The sequence below is a fragment of the Agelaius phoeniceus genome, chromosome 6, assembly GCF_051311805.1.
Source record: "Agelaius phoeniceus isolate bAgePho1 chromosome 6, bAgePho1.hap1, whole genome shotgun sequence".
Classification (NCBI taxonomy): domain Eukaryota; kingdom Metazoa; phylum Chordata; class Aves; order Passeriformes; family Icteridae; genus Agelaius; species Agelaius phoeniceus.
The window spans coordinates 28497230-28524853 of NC_135270.1; the positions used below are offsets into that span (position 1 = coordinate 28497230).

At 38.6% G+C, this 27624-nt stretch overlaps 1 protein-coding gene across 8 annotated transcripts; it reads right to left on the reverse strand.

Moving 5' to 3' along the window:
* Positions 1–1808: 1808 nt before the first annotated feature.
* On the reverse strand, positions 1809–27360 carry PSEN1 (presenilin 1). Of its 8 annotated transcripts, XR_013182780.1 has the most exons (14): positions 27203–27240; positions 26602–26682; positions 24547–24690; positions 22797–22921; positions 19701–19957; positions 18268–18409; positions 14510–14577; positions 12686–12906; positions 10719–10817; positions 9358–9441; positions 8371–8544; positions 6265–6383; positions 5543–5960; positions 1809–5463 (listed from the first exon to the last, which is right to left on the reverse strand). XR_013182780.1 is itself a non-coding variant. In XM_077180247.1 (13 exons), exons 4-13 carry the CDS (start codon positions 22878–22880, stop codon positions 5805–5807), a joined length of 1404 nt encoding a protein of 467 aa, XP_077036362.1. In that variant the 5' UTR covers positions 22881–22903; positions 24547–24690; positions 26602–26682; positions 27203–27241; the 3' UTR covers positions 1809–5804. The 8 variants fall into 8 exon arrangements, 7 of the variants coding, with proteins under 7 accessions (XP_077036362.1, XP_077036361.1, XP_077036366.1 ...); XM_077180247.1 differs by having other exon boundaries at positions 1809–5960; positions 22797–22903; positions 27203–27241; XM_077180246.1 differs by having other exon boundaries at positions 1809–5960.
* Positions 27361–27624: the final 264 nt, after the last annotated feature.

Sequence of the window (27624 nt, forward strand, 5' to 3'; positions counted from 1 at the left end):
AGGGTTTTGTATTTCCCTTGTTAAACTTCATGAGATTGCTTTCCATCCAGTTCTCCAGCCTTTTGAAGTCCCTCTAAATCATTGCAGAGTCACCTGGATTGTCAGCCACTGCTTCCAATTTTTGTGTTATCTGCAAACTTGCTGAGAGAACACACTCCTTTTCATCATTCAAATCATAAATTAACTGAACAGCACTGACCTCAGTACTGAGCCCTGTGATATTTCACAAATTATTTGCCTCCAACTGGACTCTGTCCTGCTGATCACAACCCTCTGGGCAGTTTTCAGTCCACCTCACTATCCCTTTATCTAACCCATACTTCCATCTGCTTGTCTATGGTGAGGTTATGGGAAATGGTGTGAAAATCTTTACAAGTCCAAGTAAACAACATCAGCTGCTCTCCCCTCATTGAGCAAGACATTGTGGAAGGCAAAGAGGTTGGTCAAGCATGATTTTCACTTTATAAATTCCTGCTAGTTACTCCCAATCATCCTCTTGTCCTTCAGGTACTTGGAAGTGCTTTCCAGCATGATTTTCCATGTCAGCTTCCCTGGGACTGGGGCAAGGCTGAACGACCTGTAGCTTACCCACTCTTCTTTACTGCTCCTCTTGAGGATAGGACTTAATTTTGCTCTCTTCCAGTTTCCAGGAGGCTCTTCCAGCTGTCATGACCATTTAAAGACAATCGAGAGTGGCCTTGCAATGACATCACTCATCTCCCTTAGCACTTATGGATGCAACCTGTCAGGCTTCACACCCTTAAGCACATCCAGTTTGTCTGCAAGCTCCCTAAGCTGACCTCTTCCATCAAGACCTACCTTGTTCCAGATTATCCCTCTGGTCTCAGTAATATGGGATTCTTAAAAGCCCGTCCCACCAATAAAGACTGAAGCAAAGAAGGCAACAAGTACCACAGCCTTCTCCATGTCCTTTGTCACAAGGTACCCTGCCCCACTCAGCAGGGGTGGGGGAGAGGAGCACCTTTATTTCCCAAGTCTTCCTTTTGCCATTATATAATTGTAAAAAGTCTCCCTTCTTGCCTTTTACAACTCCAGCCAGGTGCAATTCTAGAGGGGCCTTTGCTTTCTTAACACTATACCTGCAAGATCAGAAAACAACTCTATGCTCTGTTTGGGTCATTTGCCCCTGCTTCCATCTCTTCTCCACTTCCTGTTTGGGCTCAGTTAGGAGCTCCCTGCTCATCCACATGGGCCTCCTACCACCTGTACTTTACTTTCTATTTACCAGGATGGACCTCTCTTTAGGTCTTTCATGCAGAGACAAAGTTTACACCCCAAAAAACCCCCAAACCATCTTCAACAGAAGTTAGTCAGCTCAAACAAATTTGAACTTTGCAGTGAATACTTTTCCAAAACAATGAAAAAACCCCAAAGCTCTGTTTCAATCATATTGATAAGAAATCAATTTCAAAATAACAATACAAAATACACAACGCTGTTCATGAAGTGTTTTCTTTCTGAACATCCTAGGTATTTTTCTGGTAATCTTCATTGTACCAGCTGGTGTTTCAGTATAATTTCATTTTTCATGCCTTAATTATACCTTATGGGTGCGTTTGCAACAGGCTTTGACTGACTCTTTAAAGGAACACAAAAAGTAGCTTTTAGAAGAAAGTAATTCTACAAAAATCAGTTGAAGCTCTATTGGTAGGAAATACAGCAGCTACTTAAAACCCCTTAAGAAAGGAATCTTACTCATTAAATGCTGAATAAAAATAACTACAGTGCTTATGCCTCCAAGAGCTTTAAGTGACGGCTTTAAAATAATGTAGTAAAGGCAAGATGAATCAGGATCCATGCAACTTTTATTTTAATAATTAGACAAATACAGGAAAATTTGCAATAATCTATCAAAACCGTATCTTATCAAGAACCAGAAAGATGTTTAAAAAACATTCACATTTAATTCAGGTTATGTACAAACCAGTGTCTGTAAAAAAGAAAACAGCAAATGCTTTGAGTGTAAAAGAATTCCATTCTAGTTTGTTTCAACATTTCCAATGACCAAGTTACCACTGAGCTGCAATCACAGTGCAGACATGTTCCACAGTCTATTAAACTTGTTTCAACAGCATTGTCAGAAGTAATTTTTGAAATAAAGCATTTTGATAAGTTTTGTTGAACAGTACCATCAACCCAAAACTTCCTTCTGCATATTTAATCCTTGACTGCACTAATGGCAGAAGAGTTGTCATCTACAGGTCCAGAGTCCATGAATCTGTATGTCTATAGGTACAGAAATATATGTGTATATCCGAGAAGCACCAGCCTCCCATGCCTGAAGTAGCCTGTGTCTGCTTTGTACATTGAGGAGATCAGCCATTTGTAGTGGAGCACAGCCCTTGATTTTTTTGGCTCAAAGAAGTCACCATCTACCCATCCAGAACTATTGTGAATGTGTTGCAGTATCAAATTCTTACACCTTCAGGATGCACCTTACACAGATGACACTTGAATTTGAGCGTGACCATAATAGCCATACACAGGTACAACAGCACCCTAAGCCTTTTGCTGTAAAACCAACTTCCAGGGGTCTCTTTCTGGCCCTGGATTAAATCCCCCCATAAAACGAAAAAAAAAAATAGAGACAAATGAAGTGCCTGGAATTTAAGAAAACTATTATGCCTTCTCATTTATATATTGAATTGAATCTTAGCCAAAGAAGGAGACCTGTTGATGTAAGTTGAATGAGGAGAGAAAGCTACTGTGATAGCCAGTTTCAAAGTATGAACACTGGAACAGCCACACAACAGCTACAAGTCCATCTGCCTGAGCACAGAAGGGATGAATCTATTCAGGTTACAGCATAGTTCTTTCAGAGCTATGTGCTGTCATTAACATACTAATTTAATAATAATGGAAACTCTCTCAAAAAATGCAGACTACTTATGAGAAATCTTTCGGTTACAACAATCTAACCGAGGTGAATCCTCAAATTAGATTGGTGTTTCAAGACAAAGAGAAGTGACACAACCTTCACTCATGTGTAGTAACAACCCAAATGCAAACAAAACCTATTGGCAACTGAACCGTATTTGGACCTACATTCTGAGATAATCCTTAGCTGCAAGATCTCATCTGAAACATAAGCTACCATGATTTGGCCTGAGAAGACAAATCTAGAAAATTTCATCTGGTTTTTGAATGTATACCTAAGACCTCGTAATAAACAATGTACTCTAACATATGGCTGCTTATAAAAGCAATTTCCCTTCTAAACTTATTTTGAGATTCAAACACAAACTTGAACAGCTTCTGTGAATACAAATTTTATAGTCTCCACCACTGTAACTCTACACTAGCTCAGAAATTAACACTTCAGAATAACAGAAGCAGCTCTGGGACGTGGAAGACTGGCAGTCTAGTGTTGGAAGGTTCTCAGCTCCTCCTTGGGTTGCACATCTAACATCCATTCAAGTATGTGAAAAGGCTTTTGTACATTTCTACATATTCTAAAGCAACTCTTAATGGAGCTGATGCTCCCCTGGTGCATGTCAAACCCAAAAAAGAAAGAAGAGATGACTTCTGCATTTAAGTAACAACTCTTAACTGAGAGCCAGCTCAGATACACAAATGCCAGCAATACCAACTCCTAGCAAGCCTGTTCTATACAATGGAACTATAACTGGGATGCCCAATAAAACACATGAGGGATTTTATTTTTTTAGATATAATGCTCAGGAAAAGAACAAGTTACAATGGTATAAAAACAACTCAAAGTCTTGTTAAAAAACCCCCCAAACACAAAAACCAATCAAAAAATGACAACAGAAATCTCTAAACCCCTCACCAACCAACCTGTTTTAAGTCAGACTTCATTGCAAGAAAATATGGAACAATAATTTAGACTAGAAAACACAAACAAGTTTGACTTGAAAAGTCACTGTAAGCAATTTTGATATAGTTGGTTTATTAATGCTATCCACAATGAATCAGCACACAAATGAGATGAATGAAAGTACTTTAGACGAGACAAGACAATGTATTTTATGAAAATGTAAATGCTAACACTACAGTTAACAAGTCATACTGGAAAAGACATATATTACACCAAGGACAACCAAAGAAAGCCTTTCTTGGTTTTAAAGCAGATTTATACATCACAGTCTTTCTTTCTTTACTTGGGCAATGGTTGGTGAGCATCTCTTATGTTTCAGTCCTATGAATCTATAGGCACTGAAACAAAACCCCAGGAAAAAAAGGTAAAACAAGCTAGCATTAGGATTTTGACAGTTGCTCCACTTGGCAAGGACTCCAGTATCAAGATGCAAGTAAAACAGAATGTCCATCTACTCCCTATGGCTCCCAAGAAAAAACATTACTTGTACACAGTAAGAATTTATGGCAAAACCAACTTCATCCCACCCATCTGATTTCCAAGCAATTATTCATACATGAGTTCTTTCAAATGAGGAGGAAGAAATCAGAGTTTAGCAGTTTTAAGATTTGAACAGACTCTTCGTATAAGAAGTTCAAAATCTCCTATCTTCTTTTCACTGATATTGAATTGTCTTTCATTTTGTCAATCACCAGTTCCTCACAAGAGAGGTAATTAAAGTGAAGAGGGTCACGAATTTTGCTCCTTAGTGACATTAAGCAATCTCTCACCTAACTTAAGCATCCTCACCAATAAAGATACTGCACAAAAATATCCTTGCCAGCCTGAGGTGTTAGACAGCTTAATGACCAATATTTATATTGACCAGGTCAAAAGAACTCTAAACCATGTTTTTGATGACCAAGGATTTCAGTGATGCAATAGAAGAGCTCCTAATAGCACTCTGATCTCTAGATCTGGCAAGCTAAACTCCATCTGGGATTGCTGCAAACACCTACTTATTTCATAAGAATGTCAACAAGAAGGAACATCCACCAGTGATGCAGTCCATGCTGTTAGTGACTATTTTCAAATATGGGGCTTGAAATGGTGTTCTAGCAAAATGATTTGCAAAAGCACAAAGAGTTAAGTCCCCAAACTGCTTTTTAATGTAGTTTATTAACCTTTTAGAATGGAGGATCAAAACTGGGGCCTTATGATCCTCTACTGCCAAATAATTCAGTCCAAGTCTAAGCAGCTAAATAAACAGGAGCAGGTGTACAGAAGGTGCACTCCATGCTTGAGAATGCAAAGTATTAAAACTGAGAAGAGGCTCTAGTTCCAGTGTGGGAAAAGAAAAGAAGTTTTAGATTTACTAAACCAAATACACTCAGGCACAGAGGCTATGAAGTCATGGAGCACTCTTAGAGTGACAGTACTTTCTCCCCTTTGTCAAATTGCTACAAAGTCCTTTCCTGTTGCACAGTCAGGGCTCCACTGTCAGAATATCACTGCTGAGGAAGTCCAGATTGGGCTCTCTCTCTTCAAGCAGTTACAGGGACAAGCTCCATGGGATTTGTCAGCTTCCTCTGTTAACATCAAGGAAGTCCTGAGCACCCTTAGTGCTGTGAAAACAATCAGCCTGTGGTAAGAGATCACATTGCTGGTGGAAGCATTAGCAATTTTCACACAGGTGGTCCTTACCAGAGATATGTATATCAGATGACCTCTGATATAACAGCACCTGGCTTAGACTGGCCATCAGGAAGAAGCCACTTTCACACAGGAAAAATCATATGGTGCCCAGTGCAGCAGTTGTCTCAGGAAAAAACCAAACCAAAAACCACCATCGGAGGAAGTCGTAATGATTCCACCTTGGAATACTTCAGTCTCACTTGAGAACTGAGGGGAACCATTTCTCCTCCTCCCAGATTTGCTACAAATATCCATTTCAGAATCATGTCTGCTAGATATAAAATTGATGGAATGCTAGCTGGTCCATGAACGGTTGCACCAAGTTATCTGTCGCAAAGTAAAAAACTAGCCCAAAGGTTATGGAGATTGGAAGAGCTGGTAAGGCCTTCTTAAAGATGGCAAGAAGCAGAAGTGTAAGGCACAAACCCTGAGGGGAAGAAAAAAAAACAAAACACAAAAGACATAGGAAGAAATTAGGGAAATCTGACAAGCAAAAAATTATATAAAATACAAAAATGTATAAATATTATTGCTACAGGTTATGTTTTATGCCTTCCTAAATTAAAGGCTTTCGTTACGGATGTACAGCCAATGAAAATCACAGCTAAGTCCTCGCCAGTTTTCAGTCTGGCCACCCAATAAACAAGATCAAAGACAAAATGCAGCAGTTACAACTTTGTCCTTCATGAATATAAGAAACTATCCCTATTACAATTTTACGTTATACTCACAATTAATATGGCTACAAAACATGCTAAAGTTGTATTCCAGTCCCCACTTGCTGTTGCAGAAGCTTTGCCAACGAGGACACTGTAGAAAATGAAGTCTCCCAAACCAAGCTTTACTCCTCCTGCAAAGTGAACACATGGCAGGATTAAGTATCAGTCTGCTAATATTACATGTAAGTAATTATCAAAGAATAATACATATTTACATTAACTATTAACAAGACTTGCTAAAAATAACATTTTATTTTCAGAATTAGTACCATTTCTGAATCAAGTGATAAACTCCTGTGAAACAAGATGGCTAAGAAACACTACATTACTCAATTCACCCTTTAATTAGAATTTCCCTATTCTCCTATTTTCCTATAAATGCAGTATATACAAACTCAGATATCTGTAATTTTATTTGTGGAGGGGTGTCCACTTTTGGTTGTCTTGTCATATTCAACAGAATATTAAAGAACAATTACTTTGAACTGGCTGAGGGAGGGGGAAAATTAAATCCCTTGCACAAGATATATTATTTGCCAGTTAGAAACCTATAAACTGCCAATTATTCCACTGCCTTCCCAATTTTCCTAGGGAATTCTTATGCAGGTAGTTCTTAAAAGCACTTGTGTGTAAGTACAGAGCATATCACAGAGGCAAAAACTCAAGATACTTAGTCCAAGATGTGAGATTTAGGAAAATTCATTCTCTCTTATTCTTTTATATAGTAATTACCACTTTAGCAACAACTCTGGAAGCATAATACTCAATTATTTCTGCAAGCACTGTAAGATTTCCTGAATGCCAGTTCACATTCTGAGTTTTTAGTTCAAGATGTTAATTAAGAAGGGCCATCAGCAGGTGACCAGCTGTTTTAATTTGGCCTACTGATTACTTTCCCACCTCACTACAGTCCAGCCCAGTGCTCACTCTAGAGTTCCAAGAGGAACTAAGAACATCAAAACATGGGTGGATGTTTGATTAATTATGAAGGCGGGGGGAAAGGGGAAAGGAAAAAAGGGAGAAAATGCATTAAAAAAAAAGGTAACCCTACTCTCTTTCAACAGGCCTCCAATAAAATGCCTAGAACAGTGCATTCATGAAAAGCTCTTAAGCACTAAAACACCCTTAAACTGCTGAAACAGGCCTTGGATGCTCCAGACTTGTAGTAAACTAACGCTGGCTGACAAGTCTGACTGGATCATTACTACTCCCTGCAGGAATACAGGAAGGAGAAAATTATTAGCCTGGGCCGACGAGAGTTTTAGTTCAAAAATTAATTGAAAGAGCCGCTTGCTAGACTTTTTGCATCACAATGTTATTTTTTTAAGCTCTGGAAATTAAAAAGGATTTGCAGTATGCTGAATTTGGACTTTTTTAGTAAGTAAATTTTAAAACTGTTCTTAAAGTAGAAGTCTCTGTATTTTTAAACCGAGGAGCACCTGATCATCAGAGGAAGCAGCTGCACCTGCTAAAATACGGCAGTATCACATGACAGGCACACCCTAATTTATTTAGAGCTTTGCATATCTAATAGCAGCTTGAACTCCAAGTGGAAATCATGAGTATGTTAAAACAGGTGTCTGAGTACTGATATCATACACTTTCCAAAGATATTTCACCTTACCAAGATGCTGGACAAAACTAAGCAAGCCCATTGCATTCTGCATTCATTTCAGTCTCCAATCAGGTTTTAAACATTGCTTCCTATCAAGTGGATCACAGCAGTTTAATCTTGAGGCATAAAAAACCTGTTAATGACTCCATTTGCAGGGCCTAAAATCCAAAAGAGGTGATACACAGCAGAACACTGCATGAAAAAGACAAAGGCTAATGCAACTGACCATGTAATGGTCTGAAAACACTTGTGCAACAAAAGTTTTGAGTCTGTGTATCAAACCAAAGAGCAATTTGGTCAATATTACTCACCCCTGCAACAAAATGAAAAACTATCTTAAAACAACACCATTATTCCTATGAGGCACACCAGTATTCATCAGGAGCAAGTGCATCATTTCAGCTTGCTAATAGCTCACAGAATCCTGAATGTGTGTACTCAGGATGCCTGACTGACTAGCTTCAGATTGAGTAAGCTTTTCAGACACAGTCGTCCACACTCACGTTCTTCAGGGTCTTCACTTGTTTGAGAGTTACTGGGTAGAGCCTGAACAGCAGCACGTGACTCAGGTGTTGATTCAATGGGTCCTATTCTGTTGTCCCTCTGTTGCTGCCATTCCTGACTAAAGCCACCATCATCTGCTTCAGCATCTTCATTCTGGGCCTGGCTTGCTGGAGCTCAAAGGAAGAAAGGCATTTAAGACTCCTCCAAAAATGTGCCTTCTAAAATATGAAAGTCTCTCCACATATAAGATCACAGAAGAACAAGACAGAATGAAGTATTCCATAATACTTAGCAACATCTTACACTAGCACACACAATCTCAAGACTTCCTCTCTTAGGATTTTAATATTTACTTAAACATTCAGGAGTCAATATACACTCTGCAGTCACAGCACCTACATGCTGCACTCAAGTCCTAGTATTCAGGAGTACATCCACATGAAAGTGGAAGTTCTGTAGTGACCTAACAAAGATCACAATTTAAGGAATAAACTACCATCTAATATTTAATTAGCTTCTTTACTTGACATTGGCAGCTTAATTTTCCAGTAAAACAGAAAACTTTACTGAAAGTTTTAGAAACTGCACTCTGCTTTAGTAACACATATAAATAAACAAACTCCTCATTTTAAACACTATCTGCATAGCCAAAAGGGCTAGGTGTATTTCTGTCTAACACAAATATAAACGAGTTGGTACTATACTGTATCATCCCAGTTTGACAAGCAGTTGAGCTCAGTTGATGGCTTTATATTGAGTCATTTCAACACCAACATCCCAGATCCCAGAAAAATGAATGCAAGAACATTCACTGCACAATAAGTAAACAATATCTCAAGTCTTGACGGATCCATCATTCTTAATTAGGCCTCCATGCTTTCACTCTTATACAGCACCCAGGACTCTTAAAAAACTGAAAGACAAGTATCCATAAACATTCCAAATATTCCAAAAAAGTGACAAAGGTTTGTCAAAGCAAAGCTCACCTTGTTTATCAAAAGCGGAGTTTTTGGACTTCCGTTGGGCTTCTGGATCTTCCTCAGCCATGTTCACAAGCCATATCATTGTTGCTATCAAAGAAATGCAAATCACAACAGCATAGCTAATTTTATCTTCAGATGTATGAAATTCTGAGATAGCATCAATCCATTATTTCTCATTTTTCATGCGTTTTTTCGATACAACTATCTTTTCCGACAGGCAATTCTGCTCTCATTAAAGCACAATAATATCTGGAACACAGCCAGTACCAGCAACAACACATTTACAAAAACTGGTGAATAAAATTTTATTTCTACTAGATTTTGAAAAAAAAAAGGCAACAGCTGTTGCCAGACAAATTACTTCTACATATAAGGCTCCCTCTGAAAATCAACAATTTCTTTACTTTCTTTCCCTAATCAGTTCTTTTATCTGCAAGTAAAAAGGTCTCTAAACACTGTTACAGAGTTATGTCAATTCAGAGGCAGTATCTACATCAAAGTTAACTGTTCTCTGCCTTCGCCATCACAAACAATCCTCCAATCTGGAGGTAACCAAATGTTGTTAGATATAAAAGGTGTTTTTTAATTCAAGCTCTCAGTGTTAACTGCTCCTCTCACAAAACAGAGTAATAGGCAGCTATGCCACATTTTACTGATGCTGTGCAAGTGTGACAGATAAAGTGCTCCCCTTTCTCCACTGTAAGCTTGTCCCTGAAGTGGCCAGTCTGCAGCACACTTCCTGCTTCCAAATACAGGCCTGTCTGGAGCACCAGCAGCATAATGACTTCTGATTAGCCTCTTTCACTGTTATCCACGTCTCTACAAGCAGCAACATGGAACTTCAGAAACAATGGAATCATGCACTAATTGATACACAGGTCACAACAGCAACTTTAATTCAATAGGTTATTTTTCACAACTGCAGGGAGAAACAATTTACCAAAAAGGACAAGCCATTGAGAAAACAGTCACACAAACAAACCTCTTTCTAGTAATTTCTCACATTTCTTATACTAAGAAACAGGTTATTTAAGGACTGAAAGCTGGTAAATATTTTCTGAAAACAATTGTTCCCTTTGAACAGGCTTAATTCACAGCCTAAGGACATAGTACTTTATCCAAAACAAGGTCTGTTACCATTCTTCCTGTTTCTGTTTTGGAACAAAACATGCTGGTTTTTATCTTGAAATATCTCAGTCAGATGATGTTTCACATTTTTCAGTCAACAGTGAAATGAAAACTGAGGACCAAGTGAACAGATCAAGAATTCAGCTGAAAAACATCTTATTAAACCCAGAAAAATGAGAAGATTGTTTCAGGTGAGTGGGTGATTGCAAGCTTAAAGAATAACAAAATGTACTTACAGGAGTAAATAAGTGCTGGAAAGAGAGTTTCATTTCTCTCTTGAGCTGTTTCAACTAACATACGAAGAGGACCTTTAGGACACAGGACAGCAATCAAATCTGAAAGGAAAAGCAAACAGATCTGACATCCCTGCAGACATAGTTATGTTTCTTTTCTATAACACTTGGAGAGACATGAAGTAACAAAATTCACCCTCACTAAGGATTTTGAAGACAGCCATTGGCCACAATTCGGTATCCTATAGCAATGCTTTTTAATATTCTCAGTTATGCAACCTATTTTACATCTTACTGTAATATACATACAAATTTTAAAACATTATATTCCCCACTTAAGATATTATGCAACTGCAAATGTACCTTTGTCTATATGCTGACCTGTGAATAATTCAAGAAAGCTACTCTTCAACTACCATCTCAGAAATACCCAAGCTTGCCTTCTATTAGGAAAGATTTTTGTAATCTACGTTCAATGCTAAAAGAAATTTTAAGACAACAGGTGAAGGCTACTTCTTGTGAAACAGGCATATTGGGATAGAGAGCTAACATTGCTACTGCCTTTTGCACTTGTCCACTCACCATATGTCTTTAAATTAATTTGAAACTCAATCTGACACTGAAAGGAACAGCTGACTAGTCAGGAGCTTTGTGCTGCTCAGAGCAGGCCTTCTGCAGCTGAGCCAACTGCTCTGGCACCACTGCTGGTCCCACTCCAGTAAAGAAAAAAACCCCACTCCTGGGGTTGCAGGCTTTGAAAACTTACATCCCCTGTACTCAAAACAACCACATCATGGTCTTGGAACTCGATCTAGAGTAATTTTGTTTTGCTATCACTGAATAAAGGTTGAATGCTTGAAGCACTCACATTTGTTCCAGTTGCAGGAAGGGTGGAAATGGGGTGGGAGGATGGGAAGTTTTTCTTAATGTGCTTTGTGATCCATGAGCATACACACAAGGGACAATTTTCCTCTCCCTGAAGGAAGAGGACACTTAAGGAGTACACTGATGAATTAGAGCTAATCAAATCTTATCAACCCCTGCACTTACATCTGGACAGATTCTCAGTCTTTATCATGATCAGTGACTATGAGAGCACACACTCAGCACACTTACATGCCTCCAAAAAAATTCAAATTAAGAGCACATCTTCACTTAACTGTAATGTTTTAATTATGTCTAAGTAACTGAATTTTAGTCTTGCCTGGAAATTAAATCATTATTTAGGATACAGTGATCTTCTTATCAAGTGCTCAGTGCCCCCTAAAGCTTTAAGGAAAAACTACAGCGATGTCTCTCAGCCATCATTCTGAAAAAGAGCAGTATGCAACTACAATGAATAATAATAAAAAAAAAAGCCAATGAAACAGATCTCACAACCATATCCTTCTAAATATAAAATGACTTTGAGCAATGCAAACTGCTCTTAATCCTTCCTTCCTTCTTTCTCACTATATTATCAGGTATGGATCAGGTTGTTGCTTCTATGTTCACAAATTCGAGCAATTCATAGGTTGGGCAAATCTATATTTGCATGGGACTGTACAGAAACAACAAGCTCCTAAATTCTGAATGTACAAGAGATTCCAAAGATTCTTGGGGAAAATGAGAAGCTGAAAGTTCTCCACCTTCATAAAAAAGATCAAAATGGGTCTCTCTCAACTCCTTCTCTCTTGAATTACTTCAGCTCTCCTCCCCAAAGAATCTAGAGAGTCCAGGAAACATGAAAGAAGATGGGATCATACAGTAATATAGAGCCCTCAGCTGCAGAGAACTGATCTCAGTTTAGGACCATGATCTTATTTATGAAGTCTGTAATCACCGTATCTGCTACTTTGGATGATACACACACACACATGCACGCACACACACATACTTTTTTTAAGGTCTAGTCAGATAAGTGGAAAAGTCAGGGAATAAAAGAAATTCCCACCACAGGATCTATTACTGTGCCTTGCTCCCAAACTTACCATACACTGAAATGACAGCCAGGATAAGCCACGCAGTCCATTCAGGAAGGTACTTAATGAACACCAAGGCCATGAGAGCACTGATCATAATGAGATACGCCTGCTGGAGCCGAAGAGGACCCTTCCAATGGATACAAATCATTCCCACAACACCAAAGTTCCAGATCATGAGTGCCACTGTAATGTAGTCCATGGCAACATTATATGTCTTAAAAACCTCTCTAAAAAAAGGGAAAATAATATAGATGGCATTTGCTTGAAACAATGGAAACAAATTACAGATGCAAACTTCAGAATACCTTTTAAAAAATTTTCATATTCAATATAGTGGCATAAATGTAAAATTCTTTCTCCAATTAATACTTAACTATTCTTCACAATAGGATACATTTTGCCAGTATTTGCTTCACACCAACTCTTTTGCTTTTTTGAAAAATTTTGTTAAGGTTCTATTTTCTTCTCAATCAAAGCAGAAGCTGACAGGAAAGGACATTACTGCAAAATCAGTCATTTTGATTATGCTCATAACGTTTAAAAATCAGAATAATCAGAACTTGTGAGGTTATAATGGATCTTTAAAGGCAGGCAAAGATCTCTCTCTAGTAATACGCTGCCTGTAGAATGCTTTGATAACTTTAAAGATACATGTTTATTCTATTATTCCCCATAAACACTGAAGTAAAAAGCTTTATTTTTGGATGAACCACGTCCCTGTCACACCAAATACTATAAACTAATTAGGAACCTCAATATGTAAAACCAAAACAGACAATGCCATCACCAAGTGACAGGTGATTTCTGCTGACTCAGGGAAGAAATGGCTGTGAAGGCTTTTTGCAGAATCTGCTGTTACCAACTCATCAAGCCACTAAGATCCCTATAATTTGCATAATACTTTCCTTCAGCAAACTTGCTGTCTGCAGCTGTCAGCTGACCTTTGAGATGTACAGTGTTAACAGGATGTCCCTTACTGTCATCATGCAGAATTGGTCTACACAATTGGTCCCTCACTCTCTGAACCTCTGAGAAAAGGGAGCCAGCACTGCTGTAAGGCAGCAGGGGCAGATGAAGGAACTGCCTTGCATTTCAAAAGCCGTTGTTAGGGTTAGAGAAACTACTGACCACAAAAGGCATCACAGATCACTTTTAGCAAAAATCAGTGACTGAAGGGAAGACCACATTCTCCTTCCAGAGACCAAATTAAATAGGCTTCTTCAAAGTGAAGCGTTTGTCATCAAGTGGCATAAAAATATATAGAGTATAATAATTTCATGACATAACTCTAGTTACAAACCCTGAGGAGGCTGCTCATTTCAGACAATACTGAGTATTTTGGCCAAATTTTCTCGATGTCTGGACAAGAGCATGCTTCCAAATTTGAGAAGAAAAGCACTGAGTATATTTTGGTGAGATAGTAGATTCTTTTCAGATGACTCCACCACTTCCATGCAAACAGCCTTTGGATATACAGCTAACTAAGCCATGATGTAAACAACTGCCCTTGAGTCACATGTCAATGAAAAATTAGGTTATCAGAAGACATGTCAGCAGAACAAGCTCCTCCCAAGATATGCTTATTCTGATAAGCAAGATGTGCTTATTCTGGTGATGCATGCTAAGGACACACACACCATCAGATGCATTATAAACCTATGAATCACTCTTTCTTCTATGTGTACTCTATCAGACTATACAAAACTAGAAATTTTATTGCAATAGCTTACTCACTATCATTCCTCTTAAGATTCAAGGCCTAGTTGTAAAATAAATACATACATAAAGTGATACATGAAAAAGAGCATATTAATGGTTTAGTTCACTTACCCCAGGTAGATGAATGAGAAAAAGAAAAGCAGCAAAAGAGAAGAAATGATAAGCCAACCATGGATCACCTGGAGAAGGAGACATCAATACAGATGTTTTTAGACTTGTTATTTTAAATTTAGCATATATTAAAAGACTTTTAAGGTTATTTTTCCTTTTGTTTAAAGCAAGAAAATGATTTAAGATATCTCCCTCTTTGGTTCATGTTTATTATTTAAAGCAAGAAAATGATTTAAGGTATCTCCCTCTTTGGTTGGTGCTACATTCATGTTTAGTCCATGCACATTGGTGTATTTCACTTCACACTTACAAATTTTAAGTGCTTTGTGAACTTTCAGTAGATGCTCTTCAGCTCTATTGAAAACTACTGTTTGTGTATTTTTAGACCATTTTGATACCCGTGGCATTACAACATAGCAGAATCATCCAGCATGAACACAGATGGAAAACATGATTCACTTTTGTGCTGCTCTGATTTCAAATCATTTTCAGAATGCAGTTATAGAATTAAATGGTGGAACCCAGAAAAACCTTCAGTACTTATCTGCTGAAATGTCACTGATGAATGACTATATAAGAATTTTGATATTCTCTATCAGTCATCTACAGACACAATCCCTAATTTTGATGAGAGCAAACTTACAAGCCCAACAATTCAATAAAGAACAGTTCAGTGATGTACTCAGCAAGGCGACTCAAAGATTTAAACCTGGAAATGACAGGCACTTAAACTTTGCACTAACAGCAGTGAATTCTTCTGGTATTTATTGTGCAAAGTGAAAAAAACACAACTGAAGACCCCTTTAACTCCAGTAATGTCTTAATATCTCTTAACTGAGAATGAAGAAATATTTGTCAAAGTCCCAGCACAGAATCTCTTTTATAAAACCTGACCCAATATTACAAGTAGACAACCCAAAAGAAGCAGTAATCTAGAAATCAAAGCTACATAAGGAATCATGCATACAACAGACACAATCAGTGGAAAATTACCTGGATAAATTTGCTATATATGTACACCAGATTAAGGTATTCAGAAGCTGTTAAAAAAAATATGTTATCTCTTTGTCCTCTTCTTAAGATGTGTAGTAGAACGCATCTGATGTTCTTAAAATATTTAGCAAAAATTACCTTAAAAGTGAAGTGCATACTCACAAAAACTAAAGGAATCACACTTATGTGATGCAACCAGGACTTTCTGACAAATCAAGAATCCAGCCCTTACAGCTAGAAATTTAGTACATTGAGTCTAATGATACATTTTTCATATGCATTTTTAAAATTTTTGGCCATTTCTGAAACATTCACTTTCCTCCTTTACACTGCTTCTCAAAAGAGGCTCAGATTTAACTTTCAACCTAACAAAACCTGTCATTTAACTTCCTAATCCAACAGACTGGCTTTTGTTAGTATGTTCTCAAAAAGACTTATGAAATTCCCACATGCAAGAAGCACAGTGCCTGTAAAGATGCTGCAGGAAAACTGCCAAAGTATCTGTCTCAGTATTTCAAACTCTGACCACTCACAGCGAGTGCGAGAAAGAACCTTTCAAAGGCGAGTATCAGTATATATTGATTCAAGCAGAACCAAATTTTTCCACAACTTGTAAAGCTACTAAGCAAGGACCTAACAAGAGTAATTTTATTTGTCTGTAAAATTAGTTGAAACTACTTTAAGAAAACAGGAAAGAAATCTCTCTCATGACTTCTCCCTGCAGTTTTTGTATTTGTAATATAAGCTCTTAAACTTCTATCATGTGAGAAAATAAAGTGAACAGTAGTGTTTCATCTATAAAAAAATAAAATTTCATCTTTATAAAAAAATAGTGAATACTGACAGTGTCACACACCAAGGCCATAGTCCAGCAAACTTCTACACGCACCTTGCATGACTACTGTCAACAGAACTAGAGGAGGTAGATTCAAGAGCTGATCTAAGTTGGCATTTTACACACAGATGTTTGCTTTATTCTCACTATGTATCTCATTTACTACAGCATTTTCCAAATCACGGGTCTCTTTTTTTACAAGTGACTTTTCCAGAGTACTTCTTGTAAGTTTTGCTCGCTGTTTTCCTAGCAGGGTACCACAACAGGTTTTTTGCCTTCTCATTTAAGAATTTTCATTCTTTATTTAACAACAACTTTGATGCTAATTGATTGCTGGTATAAATTTGGCTTTACCTGCTCAAACTTGAATAAAAATTAAGGATGAGCTGCAGGATGCAGAGAATTAAAATGAGCTACAGCAGTCAGACTTTGGTTAGGCAGAGTGAAACAATGAAGAATGCAGAGAATAATAAATTAAAAAGAAAAGGCTAATCAAATACAATCCTCTTCAAAGATGTGGCTTCCAGTTAGATTGAGGAGCTAGAATCAGGATCATGCTTAACATATCATGTACAAGACAACCACAGTAAACTAACAACAGTGAAGCTGAAGAAGTATTTCCTTTCTTCAAAAGAGTTTTCAGAAAAAATCTTTTGAGGATAAGCAAATTATCACTACCAGATGAAGACCTAAGGTTCTTTCATTATAAATTCCATTCCTCATAATCTGGACTACAATCCACATATAGAACTGCATGTTAAAATAGAACTTTATTGCAGGTAATTACATTTCACAGCATTCTGATATAGCAGCATAGAAATACTCTGACAGGAAATTTAAAAATAAGTTAATTATTTAGTGTAATTAGCATAAAATATAACCACAGGAAATTTATGGTATGTAATAATTCTAATTTTTAGTAGAACAATTATTTTTGTAAGGAAAATGTGCTGTGCTTTAAAAGGTTAAGAAGGAAACCAGAAATGTGAAAAGCTTAGTAAAAACTAGTTGTTGCCTTCAGCACGTGAGGAGAACCAAGTGGCTACTAAGGAACCTAGGTAAAGCACAGTAGTTGACTTCATTAGAATGAAAAGAATTGCCAGTTTAACAAGAACACTTTGTCAGTTCAGATGTAACACCACACTATGATAAAAGTGAAGGTCCACACATCAAAAAACAGTATTCCACAATGCATACAGAATCAGGCAAAAATAATTTCCCCTGCCACTCCACAGATAATTTGTAAAGGGGTTTCACTCACAGACATGAAGACCAAAACCACTGTTTCCTCTTGAAAACAAAATGAAATGAAGCAAACCTTTGAATCCCACTATGTGTTTTACAACTGATTCAAGATCCTGGCTGCATACTGAGAAGCTTTATTAGGCTAAGCCTTGTCAAATGAATCATTAAGACCAAAACAAACCAGGAATTTTCATGGACCACTCCTCCCATGCAGGTGGCACTGCAATTAGTTATGCTAAGCCTGGGCTTGCCTAGATGATGTCATTACAAGATTGAAGCATTTCACAAAGAGCCTTAGAGTCTCTGTGTTTGCCACACAAATACTGCTTGGTGTGTGCAGCCACACACACTAATGGGACACGTCTGTATCGGGGACATGGAGGGAGAGGGGGCCCACAAAATAGGGCCAACTCTGTCCTTTGTATTTCTTGACCACAGCCAGATTTCAGTGCATGAAAATTTCAAAAGAATAGAAGCAATGCATTTCTAACTGACAGAACAGATGGCAGTGATAGCACTGGGCCTTTGCCCTGCTTTGTGCCAAATGAACAGAAGCCACAAAATTGAAATGGTGAATTAAATCACCAGTTCTGCTACTTTCACTCATTCATCCTTCATAAGCCTTCATTTTGTTCCATTCTCTAAATAATCTGTACTAATAAATAAAACTAGCACAACTACTTACCTTGTAGCACCTGTATTTGTAAAGCACAACCAGGAGGATGGTCATGACAATGATAACGCTGATCATGATGGCTGCGTTAAGAATAGAATTCAGGGCTCTCTGTCCTACTGTCTCTGTCTCTTCTGTGAAAGGAGTGTAGATGCTACAGAAACAAAAAGTCAACTGAAATGACACTGAATGCACCCATGTTTTGGGTATGTGAGGCCAACATCAAGCAAAACTGCAGTAATCTTTCAATTCAGAGATGTTAAAGCACATCTGTTTTCTACTAAGGCAAAACTTGAAAGGTGGCATAGTATCATATTAGGCAAACTTGAATTCCTTAGAAGACCTGCCTCTCCTACATTCTTAGATTACTACTGCTTTCTGCTTTGTAAAGCGGATAAAGCCCACAGCAGCCCAGAGTTTAATATGGCTACTCCCATGCTGTGTGTTTCTTGCCACTCTCCCATGATACCACTCGTGTGCTGACCAGTGCAGTTGGAATTTCACCTATGGATTCACCATGAAAGGCTCCCCCTGTGATTTCAACAACACAATGTATGGGCTCAACTCACTCTTTCGTAAAGAAATACAATCTCCTGTAAAGAAATACAATCTACTTCATTGTGGGGTGGGAAGGAGAGACAGAGGGAAAACAATTTTTTTTTTAATCATAAAAAAAATTATGACATGCTTATATTATACAAACATTTCAAAGCCAAACACACTCTGAATCATTTTGTCTAAATGTTTTCACAGTGAAACTGATCTTTAAGGTCTATCCTAACCCTTTAACACTCTGTGATTCTATGACTTGCTGCAGTTTCTGACAGGCTCAGTAGTCTTCCTTTGCCCCCTTTCTCTCAAATTAGCTTTCACTGGAATTGTTTTTTTTTTTTTTTGCCAACATTAATACTTTACCAAAATCCCAAAAACTTCTACAGAAACATGTGCCAGGAAAGTTTCTGTAAGTTCACCAGAAGTGAACCTCCTGAAGTTATACTCCCCTTGCATTTGAATTTCTTTATCAAACACCATGGGCAAACCAGAACATGGCATATAGGCTACTTCATTTACAATACTAGTTTTGTTCTTTTTCCAAAACTCTTGTATTCTAGCATAGTACAAGGGAAATGGCTTTGGCTCAAGATGGTGTTTATTTTACAAGTACCACACAGCATGATAAAGTATTAAAATGAGGACAAGGATTTGAATCAAGCAGTAACAACCAAGATATTATCCCCACTGGTCACCAGACAAATAACAAGTGTCAACAGTACCACAAAGAGAAGAGTCTGGTTCCTGGAAAGAATAAAACAAAACTATCTTTGGAGAAGGGAAAATGGTGGCAAGAGGAAGTTCACTGCTTGAATCAGACCCCAAAAGAAATGGAAGTTTGAAGAAAATTATCTAAGTGCACTAAAAAGATAGGGGAAAATACTGATACATACAGCTGTCCATCCTTGCGTGTATAAAAGCTGACAGACTTGATAGTTGCAACAACAACCACCATGCAAAGCGTGACAGGCACAAACAGCATAATCACATGTTTTGCCCCATATTTCAGTGTTAGCTCTTCATCTTCTTCTTCATCTTGCTCCACCACCCGCTGAATGTTGTTTTGTGGTTGCCCATTGGTCTCAGACTCGGCATTGTCATTTCTTCTGCGCTCACTATTATCATGGCGACGTCTTTCACTGTTGTCATTCTGCAACACAAAAACCACTGTCCTCAGCAACTCTCTACGAGCTTGTACGTTAAGCTAAAGATGACCCTGAGGAGGAAACATGTAAGATAATATTTACTGCCAAGAACACTTGCTACAGCAGGGATTTAAACAGTAGTAATTAACTGCATTAGAGTTATTAAAAGAATGGAGCACAGGGTCATGTAGAAACATTTATATTAAAAACATCAACAGTCAAAAGTAGGCTGCTGGCATCTAAGGGACTTTCCTTTAAACAGAATTTCAAAAGATTAATAAAGGAATCTCTTTCCCTCGATTCAAACTACAGTTGGTAAAAGGATGCATGACAGTAGAATAACTTGACAAGAATAAGCTGTATTGACCCTTAAAAATTATGCCAAACATTTAGGATTCCCTCTCCATGAAATCCCAAGAAAATGCCTCTTTCCTTTACTGTGTTACTTCCACTAGAGTATACTCAAGTAAAATATATATTAAAATGGATTTTCATGAGGAATGATGTTCTCATGTTTTTAGTAAAAATAACACAGAAATTATGATCAAACTAAGGTTATTCTCAGTCTTTAGACTGCTATTTGATCCCCAAAGTTTCAGCATGGAAAGTTAAGCATGCAGATTTTCTTCTTTCCCAAGGAAACTACTGCCACATCCTTTCACTGATATTGAAGAAATTCCATCACTCTTATCACAAGTATGAAAGAGCTTCCTGTCCTTCCTACTACTGAAACATGAAGAGTGTAACACATGAAACATCAAGCATATAATTCAAACACCAAGACAGTGGTGAACTTCCAAAGGAAGCAAAAGCACAAACTGGGAACATCACCTATTAGCAAGTGATCAGGCCTGCACTCCAAGCTCCTGGTATCACAAATCTTTTGCACCCTCTTCAAGAAGCACCATGAGCAGGGGGCATTCACCTTTTATATGTTGTATGCACATACAGAGAGCACAACAGGAGAGTGATCTATGCTTTACATTTTCTGGACTACAAAGAAATAAAATCATTACCAGACACTCTAAACAAGCACTAAAATGTGACAGTTGATATAGACCACTCATTTTTTTAGTGCATTACCATGTCCAAAATCAGTGCTGTACTGTTCACATTCAAGAGGTTTAATATAGGAGATAAAAATATTTTTGATTCCTTACAAAATTAATCTCATTGCTTTTAAATTACTTCCTGCAGAACAGTTCTGTTTGACTAAGTGCACTAAAACAGCATTAGATCAAAATGTACAATAAACTGAAGGATGATACCTTTTGCAATACCTTTAATGTATCATTCGGTTTTCTTAAAATTGATCTGGACATAAGACAGGACACTGAAAATAACCTAATGATTTTTTCCTTAAGTATTCCTACGCAGATAGTTTTTTCCTTAAATGTGCAATGTTGAAGTCTAATTACTTGACCTCAGTAGCATTTCCAAACATAACTACTGACTTGTATCTCATTAATTCACTGCAGTTTTTCGATAAATCAATAATAATTTTAGAGATTCTCTCTACAGAACTTTCCCAGCCCCACCCTCAGAAAAGAGAAGATGGTAAGTACACACTCAGAAACTCCTAGTGGGGTTTTTAAAAGCACTTAAGTGATTAAGGAGCACAAGTCCCTGGACTTCGAACTGTAAATACTGACACTGCTAAAACCCTGGTTGAAGCTTTACAACTTGCCCAACTCATGAAAAATTTGCTTTTACAAAGCAGTACAAAGTAATAATATGCACCAAATGCTCTGTCTATTCCTTCCTTTTTTTTTGTGGTATCCTCAGGATCAAGCTCAGCAGGGTTTCAAGATCTGTCCTCTAAGAAACTCTGTTTCACTTTTCAATACAGAAATGGAATGTAAGAGGAGAAAAAAAACCGAACTAAAATTGTTTGAATTAAACAATTAAAACTAGGACACAACCAGGTTTTTAGAGTCACAGTTCTAACCTTAGTTTGAATTTAGTATCAAATTTAGTAAATTTGAATTAATTTGAAATATGCACTGAAAAAGATGCTGGGATCAAAATTGTTTCTTACTAAATGAAAAATTTATTATAAATCACTTGGCATTTTGCATAAAGTCCTCACACACAATTATTGAAAATCAGATAGAAATGGGAATAAGGGAGAATGCAAATAAAGAGGTCATACTTAATTAATCTGAAATGCTGGCTACAACTAAACCTATTTCTGTACAGATTATAGCAGAAATGTAACATTTTTCACTTTGATAGTAAAATACTCCATTTCTCTCTGTTTACAGCAAGACAACAATAAATGTAACCATCTAAATTGCCTAAGATGATCATAAGTAACAATACACTGGAGATGAACAGAGCCTTGGAACTCTGCACAAGCAGAGCAGACCGAGTTCTTAGGTTTCTGCACACTTGCCGAATGTGTAGCTTTTTCTCTGCTGTAATAACAGTCTTGCATGAGGGAGCACTTACCCCATCTCTGGAACAGAAATATATTGAAATAAGTTAAAAATCTACAGCTTCACAGAGTAAACACAAAAACACCCAAAGGAAAAGCCTGATCAACTAAGCACACCACTATAAAAACCTATTCTATCAAACAAATAGAAAAATGGAAGAAATTAGACCAATATGTATCATTTTACTCCCTTCACTAGTTAGGAACAAAGATGCAATCAAAAAAGGCCTTTACATACTAAAACACAGTGCATGAAAACCAGATCAGCATCAAGAGTTACACAAGTTATTCTCTCATTTGCACTTAAAGCTAGAAAATAAGCTGTCCTTTCAGGCTACTAAAGTGTAGCTAAATGTGACATGCGTGTGCCCCACTGCTTAAAAGAACAAAGTGCACTTATATCCTACCTGATCAGTATTAAACAGAGCAGAGGCCATGGACTCTTGCTGAAGTGGAAGCAAAGGAACAGACTCTTCACTTTCCTCAGACATAGTTAAAAGTGAAAACTCTGAAGCTAAAAAGTCAGTAACACCTGTTGTAACACCGTAAGCAAATGTAAGTTATGAACTACGCTTTCAGGTGAATAAACAATATCAAAATCAAATGATAGTGGTTTCTTTCCCTATCAGGAAAATAGTTAATAGCAAACCCAGACCAATGCCCCTGAACCAAGAGATAAAAACACAGCATATTTGATAAGAAGTTTTTAGCTATTAAATCCAGATTTATCCATCAGGAGCGGACCACCATGCCTGACAGTGGGCATGGACTTCATCAGTTCTCACATACACCACTGATGTTAAAAGGTCGTTATGCAGTGGCAGATATTGAACACTGGGTTGAACTCTTAGTGTGTGACTAGAAGAAGAGATGGCAAATTATAGCACTTAGGGATTTCACACGCTGACTTGTTAGCCACAGAAGCTAGTATACTTAAGCAGGAAAGGACTTTTGTAGGTGTGTACAAAAACAAAGTAGATGTGTAAAGGGGAGAAACATCATTATAACTTAGTATCAAAACTACAGTTACTTAAACATGGGAAGGAAAGGCACAAGTAGCAGTTATTCATCAGTAAAGCCTGTTAGTGAGAAGAACACAGAATCCTTTGCTGGTAAGGAGCACCACCAAGTTATCTGTAAGGATGGTGAGCCCACAGCTTACTACTGAGCTCTGCCTTTTTAATCTGGCAGAAGTTTTCAATAACAATTAATCTTTCACCTGTCCAAGAGGAAAAGAAACCTTTTTCATTTCCTCTGAAGTAAAAGGAGAAGGAATGCAGTAGGAAAGCTCCCACTTTTCTAATTTTTCAAATGTTTTATATTTTTATTATAAGCATGATGCTTATCTGAGGATTTTTCAAAATTCTATTTAAACTGCTGATTGTACAGAAGACTGGAAGCAGGAATCAGAACATTCTCTTGAATTATTGCTATAGACACAATTACAAGTGGCCCAGCTTCACAAAAGCATTTCTGTGCCACAAGGAAACCTGATATTCAAGAACTATAGCAGGAACAAAGAACAGTGTGACAAGTCTAAGAGCCTGAGCACCACACCCAAGTACATCATCTAAACCTGATTTTTCCAAAATACATACGGTACAATGGTATAGTTTTAGCAACAAGTATGAGTTAGGTCTTTCAAAGCAATCATATAAAACTTCGGGTTTTGAGTTCCTCCTCTCCAAAACCTCAAGAACCAGGAGAGCAGCTTCAAAATTATTCACAAGTAAGACAAGACAGAGCTGTTCTTCCTGCATAGGAACAGTCCTCCAGCAATAGTAGTAACAAAACCCAGGCTTCAAGCTCTACCTAGACTAAAATTAACTCTGTGACTGAGAAACCTGTGAACCAAGCAGACCACAGCCAGGCAGATCATGAGAGCTCACTAAATACTGTAAATGTCAATGTTTGATACCAGAGTGTCTGACCCTTTTTTTTTTTCCCTCGATGGCTTGGTCACTCCAACACCACTTTAAACTGGGGGAGATCTTATTTGTACATAAAAATGAGTTTAGAACATCAGATATTTTGCAGCATATTTCTTTTGGCACTGCTGATCACCACAACAGTTCAGAAAGATAAAATGTACCCCGACAAACTATTTATTCATCCCCATTTAACTGCTAGCAGGTACTAAAATTGTTTGTTACATACGGTGTTGCTGAGGTGGGTATCAGGGAAGTTTTCTGTCAGCTGCCCATGTTGAAACTGGGGTAAATGTGCAGACAGCTCTGTCATTGGGACAGTCCTCTGGGAATTGCTTATTTCCACACAAAATGAACCTTGCTTCTTGAGATGCTGAAAGGAAAGAGATGTGTAAAAAACCTTTGTTCTTAACATGAACAGGATTTCCCTCCCCTTCCTAGTCCAGTTTCTGGAGTTCACATATAACAAAGACAACCATTCTGTATTCAACCATGATACCGAACTATCACATCTACTAAGGTCATAATAGGGATTTTCCAGCACAAAAATAAAGGCCTCTAAGTGTAATCAAATTAGTTCATCAGCTACAGAAATCTGTCAGCAACAAACTAATAATTTAAACAGTTCTTCATTCCTTCTTGTGCAATAAATGAGAAGCATTGCATACTTGCTCAGGGCACAACTTCCATGTTTTATCTCAGCAGAGCACAATTGCTCCAAGTTCTGTTTTGGATTGCTGATAAATTTAACAGTAATTTTCAAGGATGACTGAGTTACACTTGACTATCTAAAATCTAGACATATCCTTAACGCTGTGATGCTACAAAAGTCACCTGGTGCTACACAAGACAGTATTTCAGCTGAGCCTCAAGAACTAATATGCATTCAGTTCCCTTTATGTACCAGCTACATCTACATGCCACATGTATGTTACAGCTCTATATGTTCTTCCTTGAGAAATTCAGATGAGAAAATTGTCCTATGCGAACTATGTGTTCCATAACAAAAGAGGCTACAGCAATATAGGGGAAAGAGGAAGTTTTAACCTAAATAAATTTCAGGAAAAAGCCCAATGATTTTAAGAGAAAATGAGCTGGCCTAGATAAATCACAGGCTTGGTCACATAAAAAATAAATAATGAATACATCTCAAGGGTGGAGTGCCAGTCCATCCCAAGAGGCTCCTCCCTTGTGTGAATTCCAGCACTCACCAGAACTCTTTACAGTAATTTTATTCACTAAAATGGAAGAAAACAAATCCAGGAAAAGAAAACAAGAATATTTTTCTGCTGCTTTAGTATAATCAGCTAATGTATTGAGAGATCTTGAAAAATTCTTACAATAGAGGACATCACAAAGGAAAGCCTCTCACTTTTGGAAGCAGCAAGACACAAGTGCTGCAAGACAGCATCATACTTAGAGAGCTAAGCCTATTTTCATAAACAGAACAGAAGCTGTTTCTCTATTTACAAATAAATATGTACCTAACAAGACCAGGGCACAGTGCTTACTAACTTTGGCAGCTAACTTAGTGAAGAACCAATAGGAAGCCACACCAACTTAACAAGTCTGCTGGGAGTATGCAAACTGTTGGGAAAAAGAAAGTAAATGTAGTATTCACTAGAATAGCTCCCTTCCACATTTGCCATTAAAAATAGGGCACATCTAATTTATAATGTAACTTAAATGTAAGATCAGATGAAAATAAGTATTAATTACACCGCTCCTATTTTTAAAATTTAATTCTTTGGTTGGGCTACAGAATAAAAACAATGTTTTAAGGCTGCTACTGGTAGTATTTCTCAGTGACAGGGCAACCACAATGGAAAAAAATTGAAAATTTTCAACCAGATGTGGACTATCAGAATGAGATTTTTCACACAGCAACATGTTAAAATTCTAATTAAATTAATGGAGAGAAAACCAAAATGAAACACCAACCACAAAATCCTGCTTATAGACTAGTAAAGAAAGCCAGTACAAATCCACCAAACAAAAAACCCTCAGCTACTGATAAGCTGAGAGAATCAGAAGACAGGGAGGAGTAACTGATGGAAGAGTTGCACCTAAGTTTGAATGACAGACCTCAAAACTGATGGTTTGTTAAAACAGTTTGCTTTGAAAATGGATTCAGGACATCTTCCCAACCAACTTTATTTTATATTCCTAAAGAAATGAAATTTTTATTCGAAACGTAACTATGAATGAATGAAATTTATAAATTAACTGTGTATATACAGACACAAACTAAAACTTTGCTTGTTTTACCTGAAAAGGGACTCACCAAGACATTTTTTTCCTAATGAAGCTGTTAATGTTAAAATAGCCTGTCTAAAAAAGTTGTTCCTTGCTTCCTTTGGCTTTCCTAGGTCAGAACAACAGGAGTTACAACTGTCGCTGTCATGCGCTTACATTTAGCCTAATAAACAGAGTAAGCTGCTCGCAGAAAAGAAAGCAAAGCAAGTATCGATCAGACAAACGAGGCGCGGTTAACCCGTACTTTCCCCTTCAAGTGAGCAAGAAGCAGGTGCCACCCCCCCCACCCCCGTCCTCAGCCCTGCCTCGGGCCGGAGCAGCCCCGCCGTAGCCGAGGCACAGCGGTCCCAGCCCCGGGGAGGCCTCCGCGGCGCTGAGGGTGCGGGTCAGGCCCCGGCCCGACCCCGCTCGGTGTCAGCAGCGGCCCAGGCCCGGCGCTCTGGGCAGTAGGAGAGCGCTAGGGACCCTCCCCGCCCCGTGGGCGTGTGCCGCAGGGCTCGCCCAAACACCGGGCCCGGCCCGTCCCCGGTGGCGCAGCGCGCCCGGCCCCCCAGCGCCGCCCGGCCCGCCGAGCACCGCGCCCTCGCCCGCCCCGCCGGGGCTGCGCCGGCCCCCGCCGACAGACGGACCTGCACGGCAGCCCTGCCCCGCGCTCCGCCACCGGCTCCTCGCCGCCCGCAGCCCGGCCCGCTCGCTTCCGGTCCGCGCCCCGCCCTGCCGCCACCTCACTTCCGACGGGCGCTGAGGAGCCGCCCCGGCCAGGGCCCCCGCCGCACCGGCTGCGGCCGCGCCGCTCTCCGGCCGCAGCGGCCCCGGCAAGCCCGGCGCGCAGGGCGCAACGGGCAGCGCCTGGGAAAGAACACGCTGAGTGAGAGCTTTCCGTCAGCAAGGGCGGGAACCAAGACACCCGGGTGGGAACTGAGGAAAGGCAGCGACTGGGAGAGGCTGGCTGTACAGCAGAGTGAACACTCGCTGAGTCCAGCCGCGAGGAATCGTGCCAAGGAAATGCAGCTTGACCTTTTTAACCTGCTGCCAGATAAAGAGAGGTTTT

Coding starts and splice junctions, on each gene's coding strand:
- PSEN1 (XM_077180251.1), bottom strand. CDS start 24,630: ATGACAGAGCTGTCTGCACATTTACCCCAGTTTCAACATGGGCAGCTG. Junction 12,907..14,509: donor TTCTCATTCATCTACCTGGG/GTAAGTGAACTA, acceptor CCCTTTTTTTAG/AGAGGTTTTTAAGACATATA. Junction 8,545..9,357: donor CTCCGCTTTTGATAAACAAG/GTGAGCTTTGCT, acceptor TCTTCCTTTGAG/CTCCAGCAAGCCAGGCCCAG.